The sequence below is a fragment of the Hordeum vulgare genome, chromosome 1H (genome assembly GCF_904849725.1).
Source record: "Hordeum vulgare subsp. vulgare chromosome 1H, MorexV3_pseudomolecules_assembly, whole genome shotgun sequence".
Lineage (NCBI taxonomy): Eukaryota > Viridiplantae > Streptophyta > Magnoliopsida > Poales > Poaceae > Hordeum > Hordeum vulgare.
In genome coordinates this window covers 492,071,814-492,091,279 of record NC_058518.1, presented here as the reverse complement: position 1 = coordinate 492,091,279, position 19,466 = coordinate 492,071,814, and the positions used below count along the sequence as shown (strand labels likewise).

Genomic DNA, 19,466 nt, shown 5'->3' with positions numbered 1-19,466 from the left:
TCTAGCCTAGACAAGTTATCTGCTACAGGGTTATCAGCACCCTTTCGGTCAACGACGTGCAAATCAAATTCCTGTAGCAGGAGAACCCATCTGATCAGCCTAGGCTCAGCGTCCTTCTTCTCCATGAGATACTTAATAGCAGCATGATCAGATTGAATAGTGACTTTGGAGTCAACTATGTAAGATCTGAACTTTTCACATGCAAACACGACTGCTAAAAATTCCTTCTCCGTAGTGGCATAGTTTCTTTGGGCAGTGTCTAGAGTTTTACTAGCGTAGTGGATGACATTCAACTTCTTGTCAACTCTTTGTCCTAGAACAGCACCAACAGCATAATCACTAGCGTCGCACATGATTTCAAAGGGCAAGTTCCACTCAGGTGGTTGAACAATAGGTGCGGTTATCAAAGCCTTCTTAAGTATTTCAAAGGCTTCCTCACAATCCTCATCAAGAACAAAAGGAACATCCTTCTGCAAGAGGTTTGTAAGAGGCCTAGAAATCTTAGAGAAGTCTTTAATGAACCTTCTATAGAAACCAGCATGACCTAGGAAACTTCGTATACCTTTGATATCTGTGGGGCAAGGCATTTTCTCAATTGTATCAACCTTAGCCTTATCAACTTCAATGCCTCTTTCAGAGATTTTGTGTCCTAAGACGATACCTTCATTAACCATAAAGTGGCACTTCTCCCAATTCAAGACGAGGTTGGTTTCTTCGCATCTCTGTAAGACTCGATCAAGGTTGCTGAGGCAATCATCAAAGGAAGACCCGTAAACGGAGAAGTCATCCACGAAAACCTCGACAATCTTTTCACAAAAGTCAGAGAATATAGCCATCATACATCTTTGAAAGGTGGCAGGTGCGTTACATAAGCCAAAAGGCATACGTCTATAGGCAAAGGTACCGAAAGGGCAGGTGAAAGTGGTGTTCTCTTGATCAGATTGTGCAACAGGTATTTGCGAGAAACCTGAATAACCGTCTAGAAAGCAGAAGTGTGTGTGTTTTGATAGTCTTTCTAGCATTTGGTCGATAAACGACAAAGGATAATGATCTTTCCTGGTTTCCTTGTTCAGTTTTCGGAAGTCTATCACCATTCTATAGCCGGTAATAATCCTTTGTGGGATTAGTTTATCCTTATCATTAGGAACGACGGTGATACCTCCCTTCTTAGGTACGCAATGTACTGAACTTACCCAATCACTATGAGCAACAGGATAAATGATTCCTGCTTCGAGAAGCTTTAATATTTCTTTTCTAACGACCTCTTTCATCTTAGGATTTAATCTCCTTTGATGATCAGCAACTAGTTTAAAGTCCGGATCGGTTTTAATCTTGTGCTGACATAGAGTAGGACTAATACCCTTAAGATCATCAAGAGTATATCCAATAGGAGCACGGTGCTTCCTCAAAGTTTTTAATAACTTCTTCTCTTCATGATCTGAGAGGAGAGCACTAATAATGACAGGATATATCTCCTTCTCATCAAGATAGGCATACTTAAGAGTATCAGGCAACTATTTAAGCTCGAACACAGGATCACCCTTTGGTGGGGGAGGATCCCCAAGCACTTCAACAGGCAGATTATTCTTGAGAATAGGATAATGTTATAAGACAATTTTATCTATCTCATCTCTCTCCTACATATGCATATCATTTTCATGCTCAAGAAGATATTGCTCTAAAGGATCCGTAGGAGGTACGGAAATAGAGGCAAGAGCAATGATTTCATCTCTACCAGATGACTCTCTTTCATGGGGTTGTCTTCCAAACTTGGAGAAGTTAAATTCATGAGACACACCCTCGAAAGTAACTGTGACGGTCTGCTTAATGCAATCAATGTGAGCATTTTCAGTGTTGAGAAAGGGTCTAGCAAATATGATGGGACAAAAGCTATCTTGTGCAGTACCAAGGACGAGGAAATCAGTAGGATACCTCGTCTTACCACATAGGACTTCTACGTCTCTCACAATTCCCAGAGGGCCGATAGTGTCTCTATTAGCTAGCTAATAGTGACATCAATGGGTTCTAACTCAGCAGGTGCAATCTCATCTTTGATTTCATCATATAGAGAACGGGGTATTGCACTAACACTAGCTCCCATATCACATAAACCATGGTAAGAGTGATCTCCTATCTTAACAGAAACAACGGGCAGGCCAACTACAGGTCCGTGTTTGTCTTTCGCGTGAGGTTTAGCAATTCTAGCGGAGTCCTCACAGAATTTGATAACATGCCCATCTATGTCTTCGGCTAAGAGATCTTTTATAGTAGCAACACTAGGTTCAACTCTAATCTCCTCAGGGGGTGCAAGTGGTCTAATCTAACCCCTACGTATCACAGTTGGAGCTTTAGAATAATCCTTTATCCTAGCAGGGTATGGTGGTTTCTCAGTGTAAGCACAAGGAACAACAGGATCACTAAAAGCAATGACTTTCTCCTCAACTAGATTGGTTTTGGCTATGTTGCTTTCTACAGGAGGATGATATTTAAACCACTTCTCTTTGGGAAGATCAACATGAGCAGCAAAAGATTCACATAGAGAAGCTACTATCTCAGAGTCAAGTCCATATTTAGCGCTAAAATCTCTAGAAGTGTTTGTCTCAACAAAAGATTTAACGCAATCAAACTAGAAATTCATACCTGACTCCTTACCTTCCTCCAGCTCCCAATCTTCAGAGTTGCGTTTGATTCTCTCCAATAAATTCCACTTGTGATCAATATCCTTCTTCATAAAAGAACCGGTACAAGAAGTGTCAAACATGGTACGATCTTCATGAGAAAGCCGAGCATAAAAGTTTTGAGTGATGATTTCTCTCGAGAGCTCATGATTGGGGCATGAATATAGCATTGAATTAAGCCCCCCCCCCAAGCTTGAGCTATGCTTTCCCTGTCACGAGGCCAAAAGTTATAAATAAAGTTCCGATCACGATGTACTAAATGCATAGGATAAAACTTTTGATGAAATTCCAATTTCAACCGATTGTAGCCCCATGATCTAGTATCATCACATAGCCTATACCATGTCAACGCCTTATCCTTCAAAGATAAAGGAAATACTTTCTACTTTACCTCATCCTCGGGCAAACCTGCAAGCTTAAATAAACCACAAACTTCATCTACATAGATGAGATGCAAGTCTGGATGTGAAGATCCATCTCTTGTTAAAGGATTAGCCAGCAGTTTCTCAAGCATACCCAAAGGAATTTCATAAAAGATATTTTCAGTAGGTACCTCAGGTTGAGGAACAACTCCTTGTGCTTCCGTTCGTGGTGAAGATACCCCGAACAAACTCCTCAAAGGAACAATTTCCATAGTGACAAGTGACAACAAATTTCAACACAGTATATTAATGTTTCCTTACCAATTTCCACTTACCAAAGGCGCTTCACTCCCCGGCAACGGCGCCAGAAAAGAGTCTTGATGACCCACAAGTATAGAGGATCAATTGTAGTCTTTTCGATAAGTAAGAGTGTCGAACCCAACAAGGAGCAGAAGGCTCTGATAAACGGATTTCAGCAAGGTAATAACTGCAAGCACTGAAAGTAGCGGTAACAAGTGATTGTGTAGCGAGGTGAATCGTAGCAAGAAAAAAGTAACAAGTAACAAGTAGTAGCAACGGTGTAGCAAGTGTCCCAATCACTTTTGTAGCAAGGGACAAGCCTGAACAAAGTCTTATAGGAGGAAAAACGCTCCCGAGGACACACGGGGATTTCTGTCATGCTAGTTTCGTCATGTTCATATGATTCGCGTTCGTTACTTTGATAGTTTGATATGTGGGTGGATCAGCGGTTGGGTACTGCCCTTACTTGGACAAGCATCCCACTTACGATTAACCTCTCTCGCAAGCATCCGCAACTACAAAAGAAGAATTAAGACAAAGTCTAACCATAGCATTAAACTAGTAGATCCAAATCAGCCCCTCACGAAGCAACGCATAGACTGGGGTTTAAGCTTCTGTCACTCCAGCAACAAATCATCTACTTACTACTTCCCAATGCCTTCCTCTAGGCCCAAATATGGTGAAGTGTTATGTAGTCGACGTTCACATAACACCACTAGAGGAAAAGACAACATACAACATATCAAAATACCGAACGAATATCAAATTCACATGACTATTATTAACATGACTTATCCCATGTCCTTGGGAACAAAAGTAACTACTCACAAAGCATAATCATAATCATGATCAGAGGTGTAATGAATAGCATCAAGGATCTGAACGTAAACTCTTCCACCAAGTAATCTAACTAGCATCAACTACAAAGAGTAATCAACACTACTAGCAACCTTACAAGTACCAATCGGAGTCGTGAGACGGAGATTGATTACAAGAGATGAACTAGGGATTGGAGAGGAGCTGGTGCTGATGAAGATGCCTCCCCTCCGACGAGAGGAGTGTTGGTCATGACGATGGCGACGATTTCCCCCTCCGGGAGGGAAGTTTCCCCGGCAGGATTGTCCTCCCGGAGCTCTAGATTGGATCTGCTCAAGTTCCGCCTTGTGGCGGCGGCGAAACCACGAAAAAGCTCCCGTCTGATTTTTTTTTCTAGACCAAGACGCTTCATATAGCAAAAGAGGGGGGCTAGTGGGCCGTCAGGGAGCCCACAAGCCCCCACTCCGCCACCAGGGGGTGGCGGTGTCAGGGCTTGTGGCGCCCTGGCAGCCCCCCTCTGGTAGTTCTTTCGTCCAGTATTTTTTATATAATCCCAAAAAAATCCACATAACTTTTCAGGGCATTTCTAGATGTGCAGAATAGTGGACTAGGATTTGCTCCTTTTCCAGTCCAGAATTCCAGCTGCCTGAATTCTCCCTCTTCAAATAAACCTTGCAAAATAAGAGAGAAAAGGCATAAATATGGTACCACAAGTAATATAACAGCCCAAAAAGCAATAAATATCAACATGAAAGCATGATGCCAAATGGACGTATCAGGGGGGAGGTGAAGTCAGAGGTTGAATAAAGTGGCTTCCTTACAGCCGGAACCTTCCTCCGCTTTGCGGCCGCGGCCTTGCCGGCCTTCTGCGCCGCCGACCGGGATCGCACTGTGGCGTTGGCGCCCGGAGTGTGGGCCGTCGCGCCGGGTGCAGCCGAATTCCCGCCCTGCACGATCACGGTGCCCTGCTTCTCTCGGGAAGGCGCGACGTGTGTTTTGGCGACGACGGCGGGGGCAACATGGCCGGCGATGAGATCCGCCCGAGGGGAAGGAGCATGTGCGACCTCGACGGTGACGGGGGACAACATGGGGTCTTCCATGGCGGCGAGGAATGGTCGGGGAGGAGTAACCGGAGCTTGCAGAGGGGTGGCAATGGTAGCGGAGGGTGCGGGGAACGGGGAAAGGGCGCTCGGAAATGTCCCTCCCGCCAAATCTCGCGCCGGATAGGGGTTGAGCTCGGGTCGGCCTCCCAGCCCGTGAAGATGGAGGTTGGGGGAGAAGATTTGCCGCGCCCCGCAAAAAATAATGCGGGTCGGCGCGGGATGCGGGGTCTGCTCGTGGGGATTTTCCGGCCCCGACCCGCAATTTGGTGGTTATTTTGCGTGTCGGGGCTGGATGCGGGGTGTGCTAGAGTTGCTCTTAGACATCACACCACCCTTTCTTGCGGGGTTTTGCTCGAATAGAGTGAGTGAGAAAAAAAGGAAAAAGACAAAATGCACTAAGTAAACATAATCAAACTCGCTTGTACTACTCAAATTGTTTTCTCTTTTCTACATCTAGTTTGTGCACTGTAAGCCAAGTGTAATTTGTGGATACTCGACTTAGGCCCTATTTGTTTAAAAAGTCCTAGGATTTTTTTAGTCTCAACTAAAAAATCCTTAGTTCCTACCTGTTTGGTTAGAGGGACTAAACATGGATTAGAGATTATTAAATAACATGTTATAAAACCATGTTATCCCTAGTAATGGACTATAGGTTATTAAACGACATGTTAAAAGTACGAGCACTGTTGGAAAAAGTCCAAAAAAATCCTAAAAAGACTCTTCATCAGGAATTTCTTTTTTTAGTCTCAAATGCCCACTTTTAGTCTATAAAAATGCCTCATGTTTGGTTTAGATGGGACTAAAGGGGATTTTTTTATTCACTACATCAAAAAGTCCTTGTAAACAAACACCACCTAACAGCTAGCACCGTCACGAAGCCATAAGTGGCCTTTGTGATGGCCATGTGGAAGGAGACTTGTCTGTAGACCTTTTGTAAACCGTGTATCTTAGAAATAAGCCGAGTACATAATGTAAGTTAAATGCATTTTTAGGCATGCACGGCCTACTAAGAAGTAAATCAAGTTCCTGTATTTTGCGATATGTCCCTTGTTATTTACTCGGATTATATGGAAATAAGTCATGACTCCACATTTTGACACTTGGCATACGCGCCAATACTCGGTGACATGTGTTTTTCCTGTAGTGAGCTCTCTAAACAAGGAGTAAGGGTGTAGCCATCAAGCATGTGTACCCGCGACTCGTCTAAAATTGTTGGAGGATGTGCGGAGGTCATTTTTCGATGGATCTCGCGAGATTCGGTCAGTGCTTATATATGCGGTGATCGGCTTCGACTCGAAATTCATTTGTATGGCGTTCGTGTGTCTACAGGTCAGATCCTGTCGATTTACCCTTCTCTTCATCATCAATGGTTGTTGTATAGGTGCACCCGTCCATTCGGGCCTTATAACAAAAATCACCCGACTGTTTACTACAACAAGGTTTGCATGGCTCTGATTAAGGAGGAAAGATGATGACGGCATGTCTCTTTTTGAACAATCGCCACGGGGGAAGGGGAGGGTCTCCGAGTGAGGAGATGTTCTTGCAATGTAAGTTTGCCCTCGTTCTCAACGTGTCACCACGAGAGAGAAGCCAGCTAAGGATCTTGACCTTGATAGGCGTGTTGGGGCTCTAGATATGCCCGGTGTTGAGATTAACTCGTGGTTAGAGGAGAGCAGCGAGTAGACGCATCTTGAGAAGAACGAGGAGTCGTGGTTGATGAACCTGTTGTCGGATGGGTTGTTGACAAAGACATCCTAGAACAATGACAAAACATACGCAATCTCTACCGAGGCAACACTGATTAGGCGGTTCTGCATAGTGGCGAGTAAACTATTCTACATAACATAAGAACACAGAACAGATGATGAGGTGAAGTGGGAGAATAGGTGCGGTTAAGTATCTGCGGGTGGTGTCGGAGAAGCCCAATGTCGGGCCAAAAGAAGGTGAAGATGCCGCCATTGCTGATAAGGACGAAAGAGAGGAAGACAGTTGGTCATTAATTTATGATTCTCCAAAGGTAGGGGATTGTGTGGCTTGTTCTCGAAGTCAAGAGAGTAGTGTTGGAAAAATCAATTGACCCAAGGTCGATATGAATGCAACATGACGGTGTCTTCAGTTTGGGACGGTGCTTGTAGTCGTCGTTGGGAAGTCTAAGGTGCAATTTTCATTACTACTCATGCTTTTTGTACATAATGTTTGATGATCAGATTGGAACTTTTTGCAAAAAAAAAGATCACGCTACATATACTACACTACTATTACGTGAATATGAGTCGGTTAAGAAGTATCTGCGCTGCTGATTCCAGTTCATCTTTTGAGCCCGAGTGGTGACAAGTCTATAGAGCAAATGTACTCCCAGCTGCTTGTACTCCTTCTAGTTGATCTCTTGACCTCGGGCACTGTGGGGTGGTGGCAAGTCGGTAGGTCAGCGCGAAGTCTACGCACCGCTTCTTCCACACCGCGTGCGCCGGAGTAGGCGCCGCTACGCTGGCCTCCATGGTTCTCTTGTTTGTCTTGGCCATGCCGTAGTCCTCGTGCTCATGCGCGTGCCTCGCCGCCGGCGCGATGAGAAGGTCGACCCCGAAGAGTCGCACTGTCCTCGTCACGGGTGCCGGCGATGGGGCGGCCTCCGAGTTGACGGAGGTCGTCGTCGTGGTGCTCTTGGACCGGAGCTTGCAGTCGATGAAGAGCTGGTTGTTGCCGGAGGCGGCGCGGTAGAACTCGACGGCGTCGCCGGCGTGAAGGCCCTTCTCCTTCACGAAGCGGCTCCACCCCTTGGTGAGCACGTAGCTCTGGCTGCTGTTCCAGTAGGAGTACCGGAACCTCCACACCTTGCCGGTCGCGTCATCGAAGTTGAGCAGCACGCCCTTGCACTCGCCTGGCACGGCGGCGCTGGCAGAAGGGAGCTGCAGCGGGAAGTGCTTCTCGGCGTGCTGCTTGGGGATCACCAGCCGGTTCAGCTTCCCCACGTCGCTGGGCGTGACCGTCTTGTCGAACAGGTGCTCGCGCCGCGCCGCCGCGGCTGAAGGAGCCGGCGAGGCGAGAGGTGACGACGACGACGTAGGGGACGACGCCGCGGCGAAGAAGAAGGCGCGCTTGTGCTGCGCGAGCTCGTCGGGATAGATGTGCTTGCGCAGCATGTCAACAACCTCGGCCTTGGAGCGGGCGGCGAGGAAGCGGAGCTCGGCGGCGTCGTCGGGGTCGGACTCGGCAAGCGGGCGGAAGTTGGTGACGGCGTCGCGGCCGCGGAAGCGCTGCGCCGCCGCGTCGTAGGCGCGGCCCGCCTCGGCCTCGCCCGTGAACGTGCCGAGCCAGACGCGCTGGTGGCGCTCGTAGATCTGCGCGCCCCACCGCCCGTTGGGCTGCGGCACCACGCCCTTGTACTTGGACGACGGCAGCCGCCCGCCGCGGCCGGAGTCCGCCTCCGCGCCGGGCTCGGGCGCGTCCATGACCGCGCTGGCCCCGCTGCCGACGCGCTGCAGCGGCTTGGTCGCCGGCGCGGCCGGCGACGGAGACGCCTTCTTGCCCGTGGACGTGCCGCTGCTCACGTCGTCCACGAGACAGCTCCACGCGCTGTCCATCCGATCACCACGGAGAACTCAAGAAGATGCTTAGCTAGGAAGAGTGGTGAGTAGCTTAATTAGCTAAAGGCTGTGTGGGAATGGAGGCAGTGGGTAGGGGGAGCAGCAGCAGAGGTAAGTGTGTTTGTTATATAGCTATAGGAGGGAGGAGGAGGGGGAGGAAGTGTCAGTGTGGCTAAGCTAGCCAGTCCATACATCAACCACGCCATATTCTATTGTTTGATATAATATTTCTACACTTGGGCATTTGGTTTTCTTTTTGTCTTCCATGTGTGTAGTATGAAGGATCTCTCGCGCGTCTAGGGTTCCTCCCACCGTCGCCGGCTCCCCAACCACTACGTAGCCGCCGCCGCCGCGGTTTAATTCTGTCGTCGCCGCCAACACCCTCCCTCCCTTCCCTCACCTTACCTCTCCCTCGTCCCTCCCCTCCCCCCCCCCTCCCCGTGTCGCCCCGAGCGACGGTCAGGGAGGGGACGCTCGCTTGCTCGCCCAACGCACTTCCTCCCTGTCCCTCCCTGTCATCGTCGGCGGGAGCCACTGGGCAAGGACCGAGCTGTGTCAGCGACGACGGGATCTCTCTTCCACGCGTGTCTTGTCCTCTCGCTCGGGGTGCGTCCGAATGGTGGCGCTCCTCGGACAGTAGGCGGTCCGACGTTCTTCGGGTGGCTTGTCTGCGGTGGTGATGCCCCCGATGCCCTTCAGGAAGGTCCAGCAGCACCCTCAGACGCCACCGAGATCATCCATCATGACATTGTTGCCAAGGGTTAACTTTCCTTCTCGTCGCCGTGTGCCGGGGAAACCCTTGGAAACAGTGTCATCATCGTCACATCCCTTCTTGCAGGTGTTGATTGGTACCGACGACTTGAAGTCTAGGAACCTGGTGGGAGATCTTCGGTGGGCGCAGCATCGCGAGGCTTCTCCGTTTTTGTTGATCCGTCATTGTCGACATTTGTTCCTTTTGTATTTTCTCTCTCATTTATTTTGAGTGTGATTGTTCTTCTTTCGCCCTAGCACCTATCCTCGATTGTATCAGCATTGGTTACTTTGTAATATAAGATGGGGAAACCCCTTTTTCGTGATGTGTGTGTAGTAGAATAATAGATACCCCTTCGTCCGAAAATACTTGTCATAGAAATAGATGTATCTAGATGTATTTTAGTTCTAGATACGTTCATTTTTATCAATTTGTGCGACAAGTAATTATGGACGGAGGGAGTATATACATGCATACATACTATTGTTTCTCTTTATTTATACAAGCTAGTGTTGTTTATATCTGCATATAGATAAAGTTGTATTAAATCAGCGACACTTATTTTAAGACGAAAGAAACACATATTAGGCTGGTTGTAATGGCTAGTATCATATAGTACTATCATGCATATGATACTAGTCTATGATACCACATCCCTAATGTATAATATCATATGTTAGTATCATAGGGTACTTCATTTATTGTCATGCAAGACAGATAGTAGCACATCATTTAATATGATACGGTATCATGATATGATACTGAACCATCTCTTTCTTCATTTAATTCTATGCCAACTCATCAAAATTGCCTAGCTGGCATGCATGATAGTGCCTATGATACTACCATTACGGGCAGCCTTAGTGTTGTTTCAAATTTTGGTTTTGGACTTCGGATTTCAATCCAAATATTAGATATTTATATAGGCATCATGGGCGCTTGCGCTCCTGTGGGTCAAGTAGTAGATATTTTATGGCGTTCATGGAAAGGAAAATAGAAATATCAAAGACGACGATAAAGGTGATGATGAACGCACCCGTTGGTGATATGCTACGCACGCAGTAAGGTATGGTGTGGTTGCGTGAGAAATTCAGAGTGCCATCGTTGCATTTCCTTTTGTTGCCTTCTAGTGTTATCTTTGTTTGGGAGGAAGAAAAGTAGTAGCACGCCAAGTAACGCCTACAACTGGAAGAACAAAAATTTGTGGGCTGAGCTAGCTGCTAACCCATTTCTCTTTTGGCGCTTATGCAACAAGTAATACGTTGTGTGTGCCGGTCTCTCAAAGTAAACGATGACTAGATGGTGCCGTAGAATTTTCTAGGAGTTCTAGATCGATGGGTATGCATGTCCGTATCGGTTGATCGATTTGTCGATTCCTGTTTGATATTTTTGGTCTTTTGTTGACTATTCACCGTACGTGCATGGAATTTATTCATCACCGAAAATACGAAACAACACTACTAGCTAGGTAACCATATACTATTTGTTTGATCGTTTACTTGATTATTCCCAGTGTGCACATGGAATTTGTTCATCAACCAAAATACAAAACAATACGAGTAGCTAGGTGACGATAATTATCAGTGACAAAACATAAAGAATGAGGTCATTGGCCAATCCAGTTGCGCGTATGATGTATAGTCTTTAATCAATTACTTCCTCCGTCCCAAAATAACTGTGTTAAATTTAATACAACTTTGTATTAGATCTAATACAAAGTTAAAACACTTATTTTAGGACGGAGAGAGTACACTGCAACAATACGATATTCGCGATGAGGTCGATCGGCGGTTAGCGTTGGATTTTAGCAGGCAATCGTCGGAACGTTTCAACAGACAATTTTATATGTGTTTGTATGTGTGTGTATTTTATATGGTTTGGAACTAGTTGACTCTTAAATTGCTAGTACAATAAAGTCGGCAGGTACGTCCAACTCCAACCTATGTAGCTGGATAGTATAGATGAGCCCACAGAGTTTAATCAGTTCATAGTCTCAAGATCTATGGTGGATATACATACTACAAATACGAGAAGGAAAATAAATAAATCTAGCTGCATGCATGGTCAGGCTGGTTGCTACTTAATCGTGCCTGCTTGCGCTGTCACGTGGTGACCATACTTGCAAGTTGGTGTGGGGAGTAGCAGACAGTAGAGTAATTGCCATAGACGACGACTTGGTGCAAGACTTGGTATCACAAAGTCCACCTCAAGGCTCGTGGAATTGATCAAGATGTGCAGTTTGCAAGAAAGATCGTTGAACTGTAAAGGATACATACAAAAAACATACTAAAACAGCACGCGTCGATCCAAGGCCCGAGACTTTCTTGCATGGATGGACAGCGAGTGGGACTGCACTGCATACTCATTAAATTCTGGTCCCTCGGGAATTGGAAGTTGGTGTCTTACAGCAAGTACAACAACGTGAGATAAATAGATTATAAAAGCAACTCCAACAGAGGCATTGTCGCGCGGAGTAAATTATGTTTACAGCGCTGCATTCGTTAGTATAGCGCTGGTGACACACGGGCGGTTCAACAGCTGTTCTAAAATACAGCGCGTCAGAAACGCAGTGCTCCAACAAACGCGCTGGAGTGCAGCGCGCGACAGCATAAACAACAATTACAAACATGTATAAAACATCAAAGATAAAAAAAATTGAAATAAATCGAAAATAAATAGTTTAATTATTATTACAATACAGACAAATAGTTTATCATCCATACAACAATCGTGCGTCAATAAATAAATAAATAATTTAATAATACAACAAATAAAACAAATAGTCCACAAAGTTGCCATCAAATAAACACACGAACAAACAACTAGTTCATGTACTAGTTGTTTTCTTGCCCTCTCCATGATCATCACTCCTCGATGAGATCTTTTTGAAGCTCATCGTGCGTATCGGTTTCTTGAATGGAATGATACGAGGTAAGAAAGCGGACGATCCTCTCTTCCCTCCTCCGCACTCGCACCGGACATCCTATTAATTCATAGTGGGAGTAGTCTAAACTTTGCCCACGCTCATTCTCAATGATCATGTTATGCATGATGACGCAAGCGTTCATGATGTACCATAGCATGTCTTGATCCCAGAATCTAGCCGGTCCTCTCACAATAGCAAATTGGGATTGCAAAATCCCAAATGCCCTTGCCACATCTTGTTGGAAATACGAGCAATTTACCAAAGGATTTTATTAAAATAAAAGCTAGGATAAATCTAACCATCATAACTAAGAGGAAGAAGGCATGCAATATAGAGATAAAATGACAGAAGACAAGTGCACATATGATCTAGAAAAGAACATATGCGTAACCGTTATATATAGACAAGATACCATAGGAAGTGATGAGCAGACACGGTACATATCTAGAAGAGATACTATAACAAAAAGTTGCGGTAGAACCTGAAAGGAGAAGAACATGAGTACGTACTGAGTTGCAGCAGCAGGATTGGTGTTGGCGTTGACGTTGGTCATGTTACCAGAGAGGTGGTCGACGTCGGGGAAGTAGTCGTCGTCCGGGAAGAAATCGTCGGTGTCCGTGATGGAAGCCAGTAGTCGCGCTGAGCGCTCCCCAAAAACCTTATCGCCCTTCTCCCGTACAGGACTCGAAGAGACGGAGTGTCGGAGGCCTACTGTCCCGACGAACGGTGCATGCCACAAGACGGGATGAGGAAGAACGTAGCAGCAACACAGAGAAAGGAATCGGTGGCGAGAGGAACTTCTGATGCATTTTCTGGAGAGGAGCGACCTCCCTTTTATAGGCGCAGGAGAAGGAGGCGAGAAGCCAGCGACGGGAGCCGAAGAGAGCGACGGGATACGAAACGAACAGACAGCAACGAAACTGCAGCGTTCGGTTTCAATATCCACTAGCAAAACATTCAGCTTCTCCGAGTGGACTTTTAAATACCAGTCGTTTGTGGCAAAAGTTTAGTTCGGCTCGGCTCATTCCCGCGGCGCGTCGTGACGAGGCGAGGCGGGCGGCGGCGGAGGAGGAGCGCGCGTGTATGTCTCTCTTGTGCTCAAGCTCATACATGTGTGGAAACATCCTCCCTTATAAGGAGGTCCAACTCCCACTAAACTAGCAATGTGGGACTAAACATTTCCACCTCTTGCCTTGCACAAATGGGTTGCGTGGGCCTCTAGGATTTATTAGGAATTGAGTAAAATCTCAGCAATCCCCCACCAGATCCGAGAGGCACACGAAATTTGCCTTTGGTTCCAAAACATTGTTTTATATACCGATACTTCAGTGGAGACTGTTAAGTTGAACTTCCACCTAGAACTCTATGCTACACTTGTAAGCAACTTGAACAGTGGACTAGGCCTTGAACTGCAAATTTTCTGCGAAACTAGATTCACACAGAGATTTGATCGATACTAGGCTACCGTAGGACTTCCCCGCGGGTGGAGCTTATGCGTCATACTCCGAGACCTTTCATGAGTTTACTCGATAGCACCCTACTCTCATAGATTGCGACGTTAACAATCAGACTCATATAGGTATGTTCTTCAAAAGATGTTCTGCAGGATAACATCTCTGCTTCAATAAGCCACTTAGAACATATTAAGATGTATATCAACCTGTCATGCAGTTTAGGAAAGTATTGCATCTTCATGGAGTGGTATTATTAATGATAAGGACACTTTCCTCTCAATTGACCAACATCTTGTCTTCCACATCTAATTCACGGGATCTCCGATCACAAAGAATAGGTTACTACTGTGAACAACTCAAATTGAGGGTCTTACACCCATCTCCCTCGATGCATTTTCTATCACATTACGTGATAGACCCTTAGTAAAAGGATCTGCCAGATTTTTAGATGTTTGGATATAATCCAATGCAATAACTCTGGAGTTTCTCATTTTCCTGATAGATTTTAACCTTCTCTGAATGTGTCTTGATGACTTCATATTATCCTTTGAGCTGCTCACTTTTGTGATCACAGTTTGATTGTCACGCTTCATAAGGATACCCGGTACAGGTTTCTCAACAACCGGCAAGTCACTCAAGAGCCGGCGAAGCCAATCTGCTTCGACCGTAGCTGTATCTAGTGCTATGAGTTCTGCTTCCATTGTTGACCTTGTTAAGATCGTTTGCTTGCAAGACTTCCAAGAAATAGCGCCACCTCCATGAGTGAATACATATCCGCTCGTGGCCTTTATCTCATCAACATCAGAGATCCAATTTGAATCACTATACCCTTCAAGCACCTTTGGATGTCCAATATAGTGAATTCCATAATTTGCAGTGCCTTTCAAATAACACAAAACTCTCTCTAGAGCTTTCCAATGCACATCTCCTGGTTTTGAGATAAACCGACTCAATTTGCTAACAGCAAAAGAGATGTCAGGTCTTGTAGCACTGGCTAAGTACATAAGTGAGCCAATAATTTGAGAGCATTTCAATTGGTCTCTAGCAATTCTTCGATTCTTTCGAAGTAGCACGCTAGCATCATTTGGTGTGGGAGAGGACTTGCAGTCACTATACCCAAAGCGACTCAAGATCTTTTCCACATAGTGAGATTGAAGTAATGTAATCCCACCATCTCCGTCTCTTAATAACTTGATATTCAGAATGACATCAGCCACTCCTAAATCCTTCATCTCAAAACAGTGAGATAGGAAATCCTTGATCTCTTTAATAACATTCAGATTTGTTCCGAAAATCAGTATGTCATCAACATACAAGCAAAGGATAACACATTTATCAGCTTCGTTTACAACAAAGCCTGCAGTTGTGAGAGTCCTTTCAAACTTCTCATGCCACTGCTTGGGTGCTTGCTTAAGTCCATATAAAGATTTCAACAACTTGCATACTTTCCCTTCCTGGCCATCTACTACAAATCCATCTGGTTGTTCCATGTAAATTTCCTCATCCAACTCTCCATTTAGGAAAGCAGTCTTAACATCCATTTGATGAACAAGAAGACCATGTGAGGCGGCTAGGGAAAGTAGTACTCGAATAGTGGTCAGTCGAGGCACGGGTGAGTAAGTATCAAAGAAGTCTTCTCCTTCTTTTTGGGTATAACCCTTAGCCACAAGCCGTGCCTTGTACTTTTCGATAGTACCATGAGGCCTAAGCTTCTTCTTGAATACCCATTTGCATCTTATAGGTTTGCACCCGTAAGGACGATCAGTGATGTCCCAAGTTTCATTTGCCAAGATGGAATCCATCTCACTACGGACTGCTTCCTTCCAGTAGTCAGCATCTTCAGATGCATAGGCCTCTGAAATAGAACTGGGAGTGTCATCTATCAGATACACAAGAAAATCATCATCAAAGGACTTTGGAGTCCTCTGTCTCTTTCTCCTGGTAGGAGCTTCATTGTTCTCCTCCACAATATTTTCAAAGTGTTCCATCGAAATGATAGGTTCAGTAGCTAATTCATGGTTTGATGAATTAGGCATCTCCTAATTAGATGAGGTAGTTATATCCTTCATGGGAAAGATATCTTCGAAGAAAGTCGCATCATTCGACTCCATGATTGTAACGACATGCATGTCAGATACCTCAGATTTTACAACCAAGAATCTATATCCAATGCTATGAAAAGCATATCCCAGAAAAACACAATCCACAGTTTTTGGTCCTAGCTTGCGCTTCTTTGGGATTGGTACAATGACTTTCGCCAAACAACCCCAGGTTCGTAGATAAGAGAGTTTTAACCTTTTCTTTTCCCATTCCTCGAATGGAGTTATCTCTTTGTTCTTTGTAGGAACTCGATTCAGGACATGACATGCAGTCAATATCACCTCCCCCACCATGCCTTGGAGAGACCCGATGTACCTAACATGGCGTTCACCAAATCAGTTACAGTGCGGTTCTTTCTTTCGGCTATTCCATTTGATTGAGGTGAATAGGTAGGTGTCCTCTCATGAATTATATCATGTTCCGCACAAAAAGAATCAAATTCATTTGAGAAATACTCCACCACGATCGGACCTAAGCCTCTTGATCTTTCGGTCAAGTTGGTTTTCTGCTTCAGCTTTATAGATCTTGAAAAAGTTCAAGGCCTCATCCTTAGACTTCAGAAGATACACTCGGCAGTATCTAGTGGAATCATCAATTAGTGTCATGAAATATTTCTTTCCACCTTTTGTCAAAATGCCATTCATTTCACATAGATCTAAATGTATGAGCTCTAGTGGTGCAAGATTTCTCGTTTCGGCAGTCGTATGACACTTACGAGGTTGTTTGGCTTGCACACAAACTTGACACTTAGATCCCTTGACGGTGTTAAAGCTAGGGATTAAGTTCAATTTGACTAGTCGCGACATGCAACCAAAATTAACATGACAAAGACGTGAATGCCACACATTTGATTCACTATTGTTGTAAACATGATTAACAACTTTATTGCAAACGTCTACCAAGCATAAACGAAACAGGCCTCCTCACTCGTAGCCTTTTCCAACAAAAGTTCCATGCTTCGATATTACAAATTTATTAGACTCAAAGACAAGCTTGTAGCCATCTCTACACAAAAGAGATCCGCAAACAAGATTTTTATTGACGGAGGGGACATAATGCACGTTCTTCAGCCGCACGACCTTTCCCGAAGTAAAGTTCAGATCGACCGTGCCAACACCACGAACAAAAGCATGTGAACCGTTGCCCATCAGGACGGTGGAAGTCCCTGCGGACTCATAAGATGAAAACATGGAAATATCACCGCATATATGCACATTAGCACCCGTGTCAATCAACCAATCGGGAAAATGACATACTAAAAAAAAATAGTGGGTAATATACCATACCCAACATCTTCCACGTCAGTGTCAGCAATGACGACATTAGCAGACTTGCCGCCTTTCCCATGTTGACGCTTGTCATAACGATTAGGGCAGTTAGGAGCCCAATGATCACGATCTCCGCACACATGACAAATACCTTTCTTCTTGTCATTCTTCTTCTTGAAGTTGGTGTGTTGTACAACCTTGTTCTTCCCATCGAACTTTTCTTTACCATCAAACTTGCCTTTGTTCTTGAAATTGTGGGGCTGGAAGTTTTTCTTCTGCACCAGATTGGCACTGGAACCTCCCTCAATAGCTCGAGCACGTGTGTCTTTTGCTCTCGCCTTTTCTTCCACATCAAGAGTACCTATGAGATCCAGAACGGAAAACTCCTGTCTCTTATGCTTCAATAAGGTAGCAAAGTTCCACCACGAACGAGGAAGTTTAGTGATGATGCCTCCGGCAACAAACTTGTCCGGTAGCAGGCAATTGAAGTGCTCAAGTTCTCTTGTAAATGACTATATCTCGTGAGCTTGCTCAACCGCGGAGCGCTCTTCAGTCATCCTGTAGTCATAGAATTGTTCCATGATGTACAGCTCAGTGCCAGCATCCGAGACCCCAAACTTGGTCTCGAGTGCATTCCATGTATCTTTTCCATTATCAATTGACGCATAAGCATCAACTATGTTCTCACCAAGAATGCTCAAAAGAGCAGCCTTAAACAAGGTATCCATTTTCTGAAAGGCTAGCTCCTGTTGAGCATCATGATCTCCTTCAGGTTTGCCAAGAGTGGCGTCATAATAGCTCATGATTTGAAACCATAAAACAGCTCGCACGTGCCATCTTTTGTAGAGAACACCCTCAAAAATAGGAGGTTTCATGGAGGCAGCAAAACCACTCGGGATAAATTGCCTATAATAAGGTTTTTGGATTGTTGGAAATATGAGCAATTTACCAAAGGATTTTATTAAAATAAAAGCTAGGATAAATCTAACCATCATAACTAAGACGGAAGAAGGCATGCAATATAGAAATAAAATGACAGAAGACAAGTGCACATATGATCTAGAAAAGAACATATGCGTAACCGTTCTATATAGACAAGATACCATAGAAAGTGATGAGCAAACACGGTACATATCTAGAAGAGATACTATAACAAAAAGTTGCGGTAGAAACTGAAAGGAGAAGAACATGAGTACGTACTGAGTTGCAGCAGCAGGATTGGTGTTGGCGTTGTCGTTGGCCATGTTACCAGAGAGGTGGTCGACGTCGGGGAAGTAGTCGTCGTCCGGGAATAAATCGTCGGTGTCCGTGATGGAAGCCAGTAGTCGCGCTGAGCGCTCCCCAAAAACCTTATCGCCCTTCTCCCGTACAGGACTCGAAGAGACGGAGTGTCGGAGGCCTACTGTCCCGACGAACGGTGCATGCCACAAGACGGGATGAGGAAGAACGTAGCAGCAACACAGAGAAAGGAACCGGTGGCGAGAGGAACTTCTGATGCGTTTTCTGGAGAGGAGCAACCTCCCTTTTATAGGCGCAGGAGAAGGAGGCGAGAAGCCAGCGACGAGAGCCGAAGAGAGCGACGGGATACGAAACGAACAGACAGCAGCGAAACTGCAGCGTTCGGTTTCAATATCCACTAGCAAAACATTCAGCTTCTCCGAGTGGACTTTTATGTTGGGAAACGTCGCATGGGAAACAAAATTTTCCTACGCGCACGAAGACCTATCATGGTGATGTCCATCTACGAGAGGGGATGAGTGATCTACGTACCCTTGTAGACCGTACAACAGAAGCGTTAGAGAACGCGGTTGATGTAGTGGAACGTCCTCACGTCCCTCGATCCGCCCCGCGAACAATCCCGCGATTAGTCCTACGATCTAGTACCGAACGGACGGCACCTCCGCGTTCAGCACACGTACAGCTCGACGATGATCTCGGCCTTCTTGATCCAGCAAGAGAGACGGAGAGGTAGAAGAGTTCTTCGGCAACGTGACGGCGCTCCAGAGGTTGGTGATGACCTTGTCTCAGCAGGGCTCCGCCCGAGCTCCGCAGAAACACGATCTAGAGGAAAAACCGTGGAGGTATGTGGTCGGGCTGCCGTGGAAAAGTCGTCTCAAATCAGCC

The 19,466-nt window shown here is 45.5% G+C and overlaps 1 protein-coding gene across 1 annotated transcript; it reads right to left on the bottom strand.

Annotated features, from left to right (window-relative positions):
- Window positions 1–7,397: 7,397 nt before the first annotated feature.
- On the bottom strand, window positions 7,398–8,934 carry LOC123418113 (AP2/ERF and B3 domain-containing protein Os05g0549800-like). The gene has a single exon (XM_045106946.1). It carries the CDS (start codon window positions 8,838–8,840, stop codon window positions 7,596–7,598), a length of 1,245 nt encoding a protein of 414 aa, XP_044962881.1. The 5' UTR covers window positions 8,841–8,934; the 3' UTR covers window positions 7,398–7,595.
- Between the last annotated feature and the right edge of the window lie 10,532 nt (window positions 8,935–19,466).